General features: G+C 47.2%; 1 protein-coding gene across 1 annotated transcript in view; it reads right to left on the bottom strand.

Annotated features, from left to right (window-relative positions):
• Nucleotides 1–7,576: 7,576 nt before the first annotated feature.
• Nucleotides 7,577–14,343, bottom strand: part of LOC141949260 (gamma-aminobutyric acid receptor subunit gamma-4) — a 42,956-nt gene continuing 36,189 nt past the window's right edge. Inside the window, exon 9 of the mRNA XM_074882638.1 lies at nucleotides 7,577–13,607. Coding sequence (XP_074738739.1) covers nucleotides 13,314–13,607 — 294 coding nt within the window. The 3' untranslated portion in view covers nucleotides 7,577–13,313. The remainder of the gene's footprint in view (nucleotides 13,608–14,343) is intronic.

The raw sequence follows: 14,343 nt of genomic DNA, 5'->3' as shown, positions 1-14,343 counted from the left end.
ATTCATATAAATGTCTAATCCTACTCTGATTCCTCCTGAGCTGTTGCATTTGCTTTGATTACTTTTTCCAGTTATAGCTAAAATTAATTTTGCAGTATAATAATCTGCCTTTACAATGCAGCAGTCCCTGAGATGAGGAGAGGAGGCACTGAGCAGGTCCTGCTACGGACCCAGTCCCGTACTGGGGCTCAGGGAAGGCTTGGCTGTGTCCTGGCTGCCCCAGAGCAGTTAGATGCCATCTGTATGGGGTCTCAATGCCTGCATCTAATTATTTGCTCTTCAGTTTAGAGGGTATTCTATAGCAGGATGTCTGAATACAGCACAGGGACAAAGTAATTTCCCCTGGGGCACAGTGTGGATGAACAGCGGGATCACTGGGGAAGGGGACCTGCTCCCAGGTACTGGAGGTGTCTGGAGCAATTTTCAACTGCCTCCATGCAGTGGGACTGGGTAGGAGGCACTGACTTATTCTGGCCAGGACGGGGTCTGGGAAATATTACAGCAAGCTGGTATGGGTGGCTTGGGGTCAGTAGGCTCTTTACTTGCCTGAAAGTGAGGTCCCTCTGCTTCATCCTCACTGAGTCTGTTTTAAGCAGCCTACAAAGAGTCTGAACTTCTGAGAAAAGCTCTGGCTTTGCTCTAGAATCTGATCACAGTCAGAAGTTGTTTCTGTTCTGATACATTTTTAGGTGGCCAAAATTTTATATTATTTTTTGATTTTTTTTTTTTTTGGCTGTACTTGCTCCCTCCAAAGTCATGAACTACACGTGAAAGTAGATGCCTTATCTGCATTCATCAGCTGCCTTTTTGGATAAAACCTCTAAACTCATATTCTGCTCCTCCTCTTTCTTCCCGTAAATGCAGGTATCAGCCATATGCATTTCTGCTCCCTTGAGACCCTTGCTGATTCACTCTTGCTTCCCTCTGTAGAGCTCCTGGAGAACCTGGAGCTCTGGCTGGCCTAAGATGGTGAAAACCAGCACACCCCATACACTCAGTGCCCCAGGCTGAACAAACATCATGTACAGCACTACAGGTTTCTCTCAACTCAGTGTTTTCAAGAGTCTCTGAGACAAACTCTTCCCTGGAGAGAAGCCTGGACATTCAGCAGTTGAAAGCTGCTTCTGCAAGAGATAGTTGGTGGCAAAAAGTGTGTGTGTGTGTGTGTGTGTGTTTGTGGCTTATGGAACAAAGAGGGAGAGCAACCTCCTGTGTCTTCGGATGGTTTCTGCACATCACTTAATAAGATTTCCAGTTTGCAAGGGCAGTAGCCTAAATTTAATTAATCACAGAGCAGGAAGAAGGTGGCAGGCACCAGGGACAAGCTGAATTAATGGAGTCCCCTTTCTGGAGTGCTGTGCCTGGGTCTCACTGGTTTTTATCCACCTTTTCACCAGTGGGATGGTGTCTGTGGACTCAGTTTTCTGTACTTTTGCATCCCAAACATTCCAAACAAGATATTTCTATTGCTTTATCTAATGAAGGATGGGGATCCATGTGTAGCATGCTGTGAGCTGTGAGTCTATAGGATCAATCAAAACTTGGTTATGAGATTTTGTAGCATGTGGCAGAACTTTATGCCACTAGTTCAGCTTCAGAGGTGACAGTTCCTGGTGGTCTTGCTTTTTTATGGCTATAGAGACTCATGCTATTGAGTCTGATAATGATGTTGGCAAGCTAACACATGGACCTATCGCTCAAATTAATCCAATATAAAATCTGCTGGGTTCTGATTCTTGAAGACCAAGGGCTGTAATAACTGGGGGAGCTGTAAGAGCCAATAAGTAACTCCTTTACATGAGCCTGAAGTCTCTGTGCACCAAGTGGAATTGGAAGAGCAGAGCTTCCTCAGATGAGGTATGCTGGCCCTACCTGGACCTCCTCTTAGACCAAATTCTGAGGTTCCCTGGGAGATGAAGAATGCATTGAGAAAAATATGTTAGAAATATGCTGAACTATGTTTCAACCTGCTGAGTTTCCCCCTAATATAAACATATGGTGCTGAATTTAAATTCAGGTCCTAAACACTGTAGAAATGTTGGCTGCCTATAGTCCACGTGGAATGGTGACCCTATAACCCCTAAACCCAGCAACATGTATTAATGGCTTATCTGAAATCTCTGTAGCAAACATTTCAGTCTCTTCAGCCAGGGAGAAGTGGGTTACTTTGTGAATATCAATGCAGATCAAATAAAACTCATCTCAAGGACAAATGTATTTGTTCTGAAAACTTGGCCAAAGAAATCAGAAATGGTTCTTTAAAATGTATCAGCCTAGAGCAAGTTTTTATCTTCCTTTCTGAGCAGTGAAAGTTGGTGATCAAGCCATAATTTGAAATATGTGGTAGGATACAGCAAAATCAATGCCATTGAAAATGATTTGCAGTTTGGACATATGGATCTGAAGATTTGACAAAAACATGTTCTCTGTTCTACAGACATCAGGCTGTTTTCCTTTCATGTGACTTCATATATACGTAGCCACCCTGGCTTGTTTTCCACTGATCACAACTGCTCTTGTGTTCTCTTTGATGAATCCACTTGCTTGGTTTATTTTGTTTGGTTTTGTTTTGTGGGTTTTTTTGTTGGTTTGGTTTGGGGTATTTTTTGGGGGGATCATATTGGGCACGATTTTAAGTGTTTTGGGAAAGGAATAGTTATTTTATTTCCTTCATTTGGCATAACTGGGCCATCAATCTCAGAAAAGCATGTACAAGGTGCCTAAGTAGAGAGAAACAAAGATGCAATTGCTGTTTTCTTCCTTTGCTTATGTAAAATGAAAGTAGAAGTCTTGCCGTGTTTAAAAATCCTCTTTTCTCCTCTGGAGTGAAGTGATTTACGCCTGCAGCAGGAATAGGTACCTTCTGGTTCCAGGGTACATGGAACAATCCCAGGGCTATCAGCAATGTTGGAAAGGGAGAAGGAAAGGAAGGAAGATGATGACTCACAAGAACTTTCCTTGTCTGTTATGATTTTGCTTTGTCGTTCTGTGTTCTCTGGATGGCTTAGGGAGAGATGCTTTTCCCTCATCTATAATTTGCTGCCAGATGAATATCTTGAGAAGCAGAATATTGAGAAATCTTGGGAAACTAATGAGAAATGCCTGAATGAGCCTGGCATGTTTCTCCGCTCAGCTGTTAGGCTCACAGTGGTGTTGGGCAGAGGGGGCATGCAGGGACTTTGAGACGGTTTCAGAGTTGTGCAGTTCCTTTTGCTTTTTGGTTTAGTACTAAAATAGGACAAGGGGTAGTGGTTTTAAAGTAAAAGAGGGTAGATTCAGACTAGATATAAGGAAGGAATTTTTTACAATGAGGGTGGTGAAACGCTGGAACAGGTTGCCCAGAGAGGTGGTAGATGCCCCATCCCTGGAAACATTCAAGGTCAGGTTGCACAGGGCTCTGAGCAACCCGATCTAGTTGAAGATGTCCCTGCTCATGGCAGAGGGGTTGGGCTAGATGTTCTTTAAGCCTGTTTCCAACCCAAACTATTCTATGATTTCATGATTCTACCGGCTTGGGTAAAGCACCAACATATGGTCTTACCCACAGATTTAGTCACCTAGCATCGTACACATTCTTTCGAGGTGTGATAGTTCTAGCTTACTAAATTCTTCCTACAGCTTGTTCTTCTCACCTGTTGTCTTGACTTTTTTCCCTGAGATGTCGATCTCTGTTGGACACTGCTGGGGGCTGGCTGAAGCTCTGTAATAGAAGGGTTGGTCGGTAAAGGACAATTCCTGGAGAGGAGCAGTAGATCTCCATTATGGCAAGGACCACAGCAGGTACCTACCATTTTTAAGATGCAGACTGTAAACTCTTGGGTAGGGATTTCTGTTTTTCTGATCTGGTGAGTCTCTGCTGCCATATATATTCTTTGAGGCTACTGGGAATTTCTATGGCTAAAATGGGAGAAGGGTGTAGGCCCAGTTCTGCCTTAAAATTGATTTCAGATCTGCCTGAACCTGGTCCAGCTGTCAATATGGTAAAAGACTTTTCCCTTTATGATAGACACAGCTGAAAGCATGGCTACCAGCATCCCTGAAGAGTGTGATTTTGAAAAACAGATTGCAGTGTGAATGCCTGAATTGCTGCCACAGGTATTTCTTTGACCAGACCTAATAGTATTTCTCCAGGAAGAGTGGCGTATGCAAGGAAGCTAGTACTCCACTCCCAGATGGGAAGTTTTGCCTTCATCTCGGCTATGATTCACGATTTACCCTGAGGAGATGAGAACACCGAGAGAAGCAGAATAATGTGAGGGAGACACGTGTGTTTCACCTTGCATTTGGAAAGGGAAGGTGTCAGAAAAGATTGCCTTAGGAGGTTTGTAAGGGCCAGTGACACATGAGAGATGCAAATCAGCCAATGGCAGCCTAGCAATGGCTCAACCTTTCCCTACAGCCTGTTTTGCTCGTGTGTGTGACAGAAGCTATTGCAAAGCTGGATTTCCGTGTTACTGCTACACATGAGGGACTTATCACCTTCCTTGGGCCTTTCACACTGCAGACTGATGAAGGGCAGGAAGCTTATGGCAATAGACTGAAAGTCCTATCCCAGCAGCTGTGAAACACAAGTCACTACTTTGTTATTCCATGGAGTCTGTGACTGGCCTTGAAAGAGCATGCTGACACGCACAGGTGCCATCTTTTGTGCACTGCGGATGCTTTCTCTTGGAGCCCTACAGACCTGTCATGGGATATGTATCATCCAGAAACCTCACCCAGGGGCACCCACCATATGCCCTGTGGATTTCGCACCACATGCAACTTGGATTGATAAGATGGGTCTGTGCCTTCTCCCCTGCTCCTGTAAACCTGGCTGGTGCATCTTGGACCTGCCAACCATTCGAATCCAGCAAAGGGCGATCTGATCGCAGAAGTGCTGCAGTATCATTCAGCAGCCAGGGTAGGAACCTTCTCTCATAGATGGCCGGGTGGCTCTGCCATCTGATTTCAGAGTTGTCTGCCTTGACATGTGGTGTCCTGTGCCTCGGTTAAGAAGGCACTCAAGAGGCCTGAGTTCTCTCAGATAAATGGCTCAGCTTGGAGCACTGTGGCTTGATGTTCCTGAAGCTGCTAATCCTAATTAACAGCTTTTCTGAGTCCGTTTTATAGCACTCTAGCAGCCCAAGTGGGCTTTAAAGTGAATGGAAATGACCCCATGGAGAGCTCTCTCTGGAGATGTTGCTATGCCGACCTGCTTACAGCAACTATTAAGGCTTCGATTGCTCTCTTCCATCCTGTGGTGTTGTTATTGTCATATGGGCTCAGATGGTGCCAGAAGTGTAGCTGGGATGGATGAGGCCTGGACTCTATTATTTAATTTTTTGGAAGGTGTGGGGAGAAGGGGAAAAAACAAGGAGAGAGGGGTAAAACCATGCCAGGCAGCAATATAAAGAATCAGCAACATCAACAACAAAAAAACCCAACCTGAAAGACCTGAGATTCCTCTGACAGACAATTGAGTCGATTTTCTCCTGCACAATCCTTAAAAAAACCCAAACGCAGTATTTTTCCCAAACACACTTCTTTATTGAAGGTCTGCAGGCAATAGGGCATTTCCCCTGGGTACCCGAGTTTCCTCCCTCAGTCTGATGGGAACACTGGGAGCCATGTTATGCCCCCACACTTCACAGCAGGTACCTCAGGGGCTGCCAGGAGCTGTGCTGTGCTGTCAGGCGATGGATGCCATTTCCACGAGACAAAGACAACAAATCGGCCTGGTGTGGCGGTCACCCTGACACAGGCCCGGGGTGGCAGCTCCCATGCCAGCCACGCCGGGGCTGTCTCCCCCCTTGCCCTTGCGGTGCACAGCTTGAAACATTTTTGGCCACACTCATTCTCTTTAAATTCAATCTTCCCAAAGCCTATAAATCTGAGGCATTAAGAGGAAGTCAAATTATAATGAATGTATTTTAGGAATATAAAAAGTAACAACTTAATATAACTTTCTCCTCTCCCTCTGCTTGCCCCCCCCCCCCCCCCCCCCCCCCCCGCCATGTTTTTAGCATTTTGGGAACTCTCAAAGCTTGAAGGGATATAATGTGTGCCAGAGGGAAGTAGGAGGGAGGTTTATTTGTTTTCCCTTTCCGGGAAGGTGTGAGCTGTGCCTGCAAGGAGCTTCTCCCCTGAGGCGACCGGCCCTCTGCCCCAGCGTGCAGGGCACCCCGGCCTCCCTCAGGAACCAGCGCCCTCCCTCGCTGCTCTTCAGATAAAAATAACGACACCTCAAAAGTGGGGAAAGAAAGAAAGAAAGGGGGGGGCGGCGGGAAATCGCGTTAGAAATACGATGATTTTATAGTTCCAGCACCGGCGGCAGCGCCCCGGCCTAATGGTTTCCACGGCGACGGGACGGGAGGGGGGAGCCCGGCCACGGCCTCGCTCCGCGCCTGCGCGGGAGAAGCTGCCCCGGGCCAGGCGCCCGTCGGCGACATGAGCTGTCGTGTGTCGGGAAAACCCTGGGCGGCCCGGGACGGGGGGGCAGGACGAAACCCAGAAGACAAGCCCCCAAAGGAAGATTAAGGAGAAAAATAACATAAGGGGGCGGGAAGTGGCGTGGGCTGCGGCCTCTTGGAGATGGCTGAGCCCTCCTCCATGTTGTGGGTGAGGTGAGACGATGGCGGGGCCACATCGCCCGGCAAGTTTGTGAAGGACATGTGGGTGTAGAGAGGTGGAGGAGGCTTTCAGGGCAGCAGGCCATCCTCAGGCGTGATGCTTTGTGTGTTAGGATGATCTTGTGATGTTTATAATGGTTGGGAGGGGGCTTTTTCATTAGCATCAGTGCTCCCTTATTGCCTTTGTAAATTGGATGTTCAGGGGAAATCTTAGCGGGGTTTCAAGGCCGAGGGAGCAGCGGCAGCATGGTGGGGCTCTGTGGGATGCAGGAAGACAGCGTTTTGCAAGGAGGTGGGAGTGGAGGGAATGGTGAGAGGCCAATTAATTTCTGTAGCACATCAGGCATGAGTAATGAGCGCTGCTCCAAAGGAGAGAAGGGTAAGGTTGCGCATGCATGGCTGTGTGTGCCTAGGGCTGGATTCAGCAGCCGTGCAGACGCTTCTGGCCTTTGCTCCTCCGTGTGGTTTGGGGACAGGAGCTGGGTGGCTCTTGGGGGAGGCCTTCTTCAGAGCTGGGGTTGTCCTTTGGAGTATGATCACCCCAGAAGTCACCAGCATTAGATGGGGAGCAGAAAGGCCAAAATAAAGTCCACCAAATATTAATGCCACCTCCCCCCCCCCCCCCCCCCAAAAAAAAAAAACCCCAAACCCCAACACTTAGGGAAACAGTATTTGCTTTAAAATGGCTACAGACTGAGGGGATCAAGCAAGAATTTCTCTTGCATTAGAAACAATGCTTTTAAATGGTAAAGACTGCTTCTGAGCAGTGTTGATTTGAAGCAACTTCTTTAAAAAAAAAAAATCTGAAAAATCCACCCCAAAAATATCAGACTAACATTTTTCCCTACTTTCCAACAACATATTTTTCTCTGGCGAAATAAAAATGTAACCTCATCAGGAGGGGGATAGGGGACAATTTTTAGCCTTCTTACAAGGTGTGGATAGACAGTGGTGTTGAAGACAGGTAGTCCATACTGTTGTTTATTATCTATAATAAGTAGCATCCAGAAATCTCAGTTAAGGATCAAGCCCTAGTGTGCTAGTCCCTGTACAAACACACAGTAAAGAGTCCCTGCCCTGAAGAGCATACAGTCTAAAAATGGTCCCTTACATGGCATAATTTGGAGGGGAAGGATAGAAATCGGAGACGGAGAAATGAGAGATCAACCTTCTTCCTGACTTTTATCTTCCAAACAAAAGCCATAAACCAAAAATGCTGAGATCATCGTTTCCAGTCCCCATCATTAGCCAGATGTTAGAATCACAGAATCATTTAGGTTGGAAAAGACCCTTAAGATTATCAGGTCCAACTGTTAACCTAACACTGCCAAGTCCACCACTAAACCATGTCCCTAAGCACCACATCTACACATCTTTTAAATACCTCCAGGGATGGTGACTCAACCACTTCCCTGGGCAGCCTGTTCCAACGCTTGACAACCCTTTCAGTGAAGAAATTTTTCCCAATATCCAATCTAAACCTCCCCTGGTGCAACTTGAGGCTCTTTCCTCTTGTCCTATCACTTGTTACTTGGGAGATGAGACCGACCCCCACCTTGCTACAACCTCCTCTGGGGTAGTTGTAGAGAGTGATAAAGTCTCCCCTGGGCCTCCTTTTCTCCAGGCTAAACACCCCCAGTTCCCTCAGCTGCCTCTCATAAGACTTGTGCTCCAGAACCTTCACCAGCTCCACTGCTCTTCTTTGGACAGGCTCCAGCCCCTCAATGTCCTTCTTGTAGTGAGGGGCCCAAAACTAAACCCAGTATTCAAGGTGCGGCCTCACCAGTGCCACGTACAAGGGGACAACCCCTTCCCTGTCTCTGCTGGCCACACTATTGCTGATACAAGCCAGGATGCCGCTGGCCTTCTTGGCCACCTGGGCACACTGCTGGCTCACATTCAGCCGGCTGCCGACCAGCACCCCCAGGTCCTTTCCCACCAGCCAGCTTTCCAGCCACTCTTCCCCAAGCCTGTGGTGTTGCAGGGGGTGGTTGTGCCCCAAGTGCAGGACCCAGCACTGAGCCTTGTTGAGCCTCATACAGCTGGCCTCGGCCTGTCCAGATCCCTCTGCAGAGCCTTCCTACCGTCCAGCAGATCAACACTCCCACCCATCTTGGTGTCACCTGTAAACTTATTGAGGATGCACTTGATCCCCTTGTCTAGATCATTGATGGAGACACTAAAGAGAACTGGCCCCAGTACTGAGCCCTGGGTGGCACAGGAAGGCGACAGCTTGGCAGTGAGTCACACTGCTGATGTTGACACCATTCACCTCAAGAATATGGTCCCCAGGTGCTATTCTTCCATCTGCAACAATGACAGAATCTGCGAGTCTACCCTCACCTATCCTCAACTTTTCCTCCAGGTCTTCTCGGTGAATTTCAGTTGTGCTTGGTTCAGCCATAAGACTAACTTGCTGAGGAAGGTCGTCTTTAGTCTCCTCAGAAGCTGGATTAACCAGTCCAGGCTCTGCGGCCCCTAGTGATACCACAGCAGCTGCAGAGCTTTCCACCACAAGTGACGATCCTCCACTTGGTACCTCTGGATCCTTGGGTGTGTTTGTCTCCACCTTGGATGTTCCTTCCCTTTCGAAATGTAATTGTTCTTCCGCTGTAGTTCAGATTTGTATTTCTTGAAACCAGGACACCTGTTCTGCAGATGAGCTTCTAGTTCACATTGCTGCATTTTCTGCTGACACTCTGCCTTTAAAGGACAGAAGACAATCAGCTTATCCAACAGGTTTCGTACTAGAAGGCTGGACTTGTGGCACTGCTGGAAAGAGAGCTTTATCCGAGCCACAGGACAAAAATTATATTCCTGCATGAAGTTTTCAAGGCATTTTAAACAGTACCTATGTCCACAGAGGGTGTCCATAGGTTGGAGCAGAGCCTAAAGGCAGATGTGGCATTGTCCACTTCATCGTGGGAGTTGTGGAGATGATTGTCCAGCAAGAGGTGAACTGGCCACATTCACAGCAAAGTTCACTAGCTTGGGATGCGTGTTCTTCTGCTACAGGATCAGCCATGATAGCCAGCATCAGGCACTCTCGGGCCACCAGCAAGGAAACTTGTCATGTAGTAGCTGTCTGACAGAGGTCCTCTGTAGGTGCCGGGGATGAGAATGTGATTTTCTGTTCCCCGGGAAGGGGAGGGAGGAGGTGAGGGAAGCCCAGTGTGAACACGTCCTGTGACGGCGTCAATACACGGCTCCTCCACCAAGTTTCCGGGCAGGGAAGAAAGTTGAAACCTACGTGATAGGAGGAGGCAGCGCAGCCACCCAGGTGTCTCACAGCTGTGCAGGTGTCTCCTGCCTTGTGTTCCTGGGCTGTGTCCCCTGGAGTGAGCTAGTCAGACGCTGGTGGAAAGGCAATAGCTGTCCTGGGCTGAAAGATGCTGTGGTAACATAACCCACTCCAGTGTGATGGCAGAAACTACAGCATGCAGGGAAAAGCAGGTGGTTTATGATGATCTAGGAGGGGACCGGTGGGGCTCAGCTCCCACTGTCTTGCTGAGCAGGGCCACACATGGCTCCTGGATGTCTCTGTGCCGTGGATTTCCTGCTGATAGCAGGGAAACCTTTTTCCAGGGAACTGGAGCTTTGCAAAGTAGTTCCAAAAAATGGTGGATTTTTCTTCCTGGCTTTTCTTAGCTTTCCTTTTTTGAGATACTGTAGAAACTTTAAAACATGATTGAATTCGTGCATGCCTTTATTTATTGAGCTATTTATGATGGGCACAGATTTCCCTAAGCCAAAAAGCCCCCTCCCTCCTCCTTCCCCAGCCTTAGTAATCAGCTTCCTTGTGCTCCAGCCCACGCTAGGCTATTTTCCTCTGTCAAATCCTCCATCATTGGTTAAATTACCTAGGTGTGTGTTGGCTTTATCTTTTTTTGGTGAAATCTTATAATCTTTCAAGTCTGCTTTGCCCAAGTCCCTGTCATCCTCTTAGGTCTCTTGTACACCCTGCTTCTCTCCTGGCTGATTCTGTAAAAGGTTGAATTTCAACAAGCTGCTGCTCCTGGGGCTGAAGTCTGTACTCCAGTGCCCATGACAACCATCTGTGTCCGTCAAGGCTCCCAAGTGCTTCAAAGCTACAGTGAATTGCAGATGTTTGGACTCCTTTGCAGATGAATGTTAAATTTTCCCTTCCACCATGCCTTTCTCAGATGATCCCCTTCCACATTTTGCTGCCTGTGTTCGCTGCAGCCTACATAGCCTGCACACCTTTTATGTCACTGTACTGTTAATGAGCATATTTGGCACGGGCCCTGCTTTGCCGCCGGGGTGCCCCTTCCCGTGCACATACTAGCAGCTGCCTTCTGACATGTGAAGACATGCTTCACTCAGAGTCTGCCGTGTGAGCCAGTTTTCATCTAGGATGCTCTTTCCTTTTGGCTCCCCACAGAGATCACAGGACCCTGTTTAATCCAACTCCCTGTCGGTGTACGATTGAGTCATAGGCAGTTTTTCTGTTGCTACATCTAATAGCGCTTTGCTATTAGGAGCAGAACATCAACCCGCTTGGCTGGGAGTTGGCACTGTCACCCAGCAGCTCTTCTTGTCTGGAAATTGTTTTGATTCTTTTCTTAGACTTCTCCCTCTTTGTGTCTTTCTCTCTGAAACATTAATTTCCTCTAATTAGAACCTCCTTAACAATTCTTTTTTCCCCTCTCCTCAGTTAATTTCCTCTAATTAGAACCTCCTTAATAATTCTTTTGCTAAATCAATTTCCTCAGTTAGAACCACCCGCCATAATTTCTTTCCATCCTTTCAAAAGCTGTCGGAATAGCTAAGCAAATTATGCTTCTGGGTAACCTTTATCTCTTACTTGGTATTTTAAAAGAACTGTAACAGGTTAGACAGGCACAATTTCCCCTTCCAGAGCTATGCTGGTCTGACCCCATTAGGTTATACTTAGCTGAGGGTTGTACTATTGTATACTTGATTAGGCGCTCTAGCTGTTCCTCTGGAACCAAGGTAAGGCTGTATTTATGAATGAATTAAACATGACACTTCATTATTCAGATCAGATTTAACAGTGTCAAAATCCGTCTTTAAACCAGATCAAATTGCTCTCTAAGAATATGTAAAACCTCCTGCCCCTGTTAGCTGTCCTCTGAGCCAGCCTTTCCTAACTTTTTCTCTGCAGCCATGCCAGCTTTCTTCTGGTGACAAGCTTTTTAAGTACTAATTGTTTCTAAACCATGCTGTTTTTAAAAAGATTTTTGTGTTGTTCGTAATTTACACAGTAAGTACCTATTAATGGCACATTGCTTTTCACAACCATGCTGTGGGACACATCGGCAGTTGGTATAAATGGGGAGGCAGCTGATTTACACATTATGGACTTTGGCTCTGAGTTGCCTCTTCTATGTTACGCAGTTTCTTTGCAGCTGAGACTGTATTATGCATTTCTCTATCCCTTTAAGATGGACCATAAGGAACCATCTCACTATGTCTGACCTTCCTGAAATCTAGCAAGGATGACTCGCTCCGTTTCCTGATTCTGGGAAGGGCCAAGTATTGGTGGCAACTGGGGGGAGCCATACAGTTTTAGTGAAGTCTGTATTTTTATGTAATTATGAAAAAAAAGAAGGAAACACATCTGAGCTTCAGGAATGCTGTCCCCCCACCACTGGTAGCTGATCGTGTTCCCTTTTCTAGTACTCCTTTCTCACGTTAGCACCTACTCCCAAACACAGATCTGATGGTTTCTACAAGTGTCACTGTGAAGGAGAGCACTGCTCTGCTGTGACGCATGGTACAGTAGGGCCCAGCTCACAGGAGACAGGTCAAACCAAGCCACCTCCAACAGGCTCATGAGACTGCTTCTGGTCTTTGTAGCATAAGGACTTTCTCCCTCTTTTGGCTATGGCCAATGTAAGCTGCATAGTCCTGATCACAAAGCAGAATGTCAGCATGAGCCCTGAAGAGTCTGCTCCAGTAAGGCAGATGGGCCCTTCAAACTTGTGAAGTGCTTTTTACCACCATCTGATGAGAATCAGCAAGGCCTCAGTGGGTGGATGCCTTGGGTGCCACTTGGTACAACAAGTGGAGTGATCCATGAGGAATGCTCCACAGATATTCTACAGGGCTTGCAGCTACTCCATCCTTGTCAGTGCCACTGCCAGCTTCTGGGCAGGTTCAAAACATTTTAGCCAAGCCTAGCTACTGTGGAAAAGCTGTACTGCTGCCCTCTTTCACACTTCTTTCCTTCTCATCTTAGACTTGACAAAGTTTATTCTGGTGGAAGTGGTGCAGAAGTTGTAAGATCTACTTTATTTCCTCTGCAGTCTTAATAACTATGCAGAAAACTCCATTTGCCATCGCTTCCCATGGAATTTAGGGGTAGGACTGGATGGAAAAATGAAATGCATTAAGTTTTAGTTTTTGATAAAACCCCTAATGTTTGAGATGGGAACAGGACATTTTGGGGCAATCTTACAAGGAGTAAAATGCTGGTGGTGCTGGAGAGGGGGTTGTTTGGGAATGGTAGATTCTCTAAAAAGATATGTTAGAAGGCTAAAAAAAAGCTGTCTGGTTCTTCTCAGAAGAGATGAGAGAGCAGGGAGAGGGAATCACCAGGTTGGATTGTTCAGACCAACAATCGACTACAACGGGAGAGATGCTGTTCTCTATGCTCCTTGAGCTCTCTGTGCCCATCTTGCTGGTCTCCAGTCCATTCCAGCTGAGGACAAAGAATGGCTAGAGATAGAGATAGGCAATCCAGTAGACAATGTTGAAGAGCAGGAAGGCGGTGGGGAAGAAGACGCGAGAGTAGGAGTCCAGGCGGGAGATGTGAATGCGGACCCTCCCCTCACGCCACATTCCTGTCTGGCAGTCCTCAATGCAGCAGAAGAACCTCTCACATTCCTTTCCTTCCAGGCACGGGGAGCCAGGGTCTTCATCCTCATCCTCCTCTATCTCTGGGGGCCAGTGCATGATGTTGTTGATGTTGATGGTGGTAAAGGATGGCATCACCTGTGCACCGGCAGGTGGCTGTAATGAGAAGGGCTAGGTGGATTAAAGGGAAGGAAAACAGAAGAAAAAATGTTCTAGACACCAAACCCCATCCCACTGACAATAGAGCAGTTTATAGCATAGGTGCAGTTCAGTGGAGAGGGGTGACTGATCATCCTCCATCTCTGTACCTGGTTGTAAATCACCACCTTGGCATACTGGGGACTGGCAGCTCCCTGCAAGACTATGAGTTTCCTTCCTGGCACCCTAGGGCATAGCCTTAGCAAAGATCTACTTGCTCTGATTCCCCATCTCTGCCACTAACAGTGCAGAAACAGGACCTGTTTGATTTCAGATGTGCTAGCCTCTTCCCTCATTCCCTGGAGCTCAGCTGTCTCTGAAGACACAGCACACAGTCCAGATGTGTCTTCTGGTTGCTGTCAGATGCTGGAGAAAAGCCAGGGAAAGGCTGTGTGTGACTCATAACCTCTTGGCCCAGGAGAAGAGGCTTATCATCAGCTTCATGGAAGAGTTCTCTCCACCTGTGCTGGGAAATGAGACTGGCACAGAAGAGATCTATCTTTTTTGGTTTCAGTTCTGTCCCAATTCAGAGGCCTGTTTCAGCTGATGTGTCAGAAGTACCTGCCATGAGCTTGGGTAGATCTCAGGAGGATGACAACCACTATGGGTTCACTGTCCCCACACTCAGGTCTTCTGATGGACACACCACAAAAGAAAATAGGTTTCTGCATCTCTGTGACCTAAGATACCTCTG

This window comes from Strix uralensis, chromosome 13, assembly GCF_047716275.1.
Source record: "Strix uralensis isolate ZFMK-TIS-50842 chromosome 13, bStrUra1, whole genome shotgun sequence".
Taxonomy (NCBI): Eukaryota; Metazoa; Chordata; class Aves; order Strigiformes; family Strigidae; genus Strix; species Strix uralensis.
Note: the sequence above shows the minus strand (reverse complement) of the source record. Positions and strands in the feature narration are given on the sequence as shown.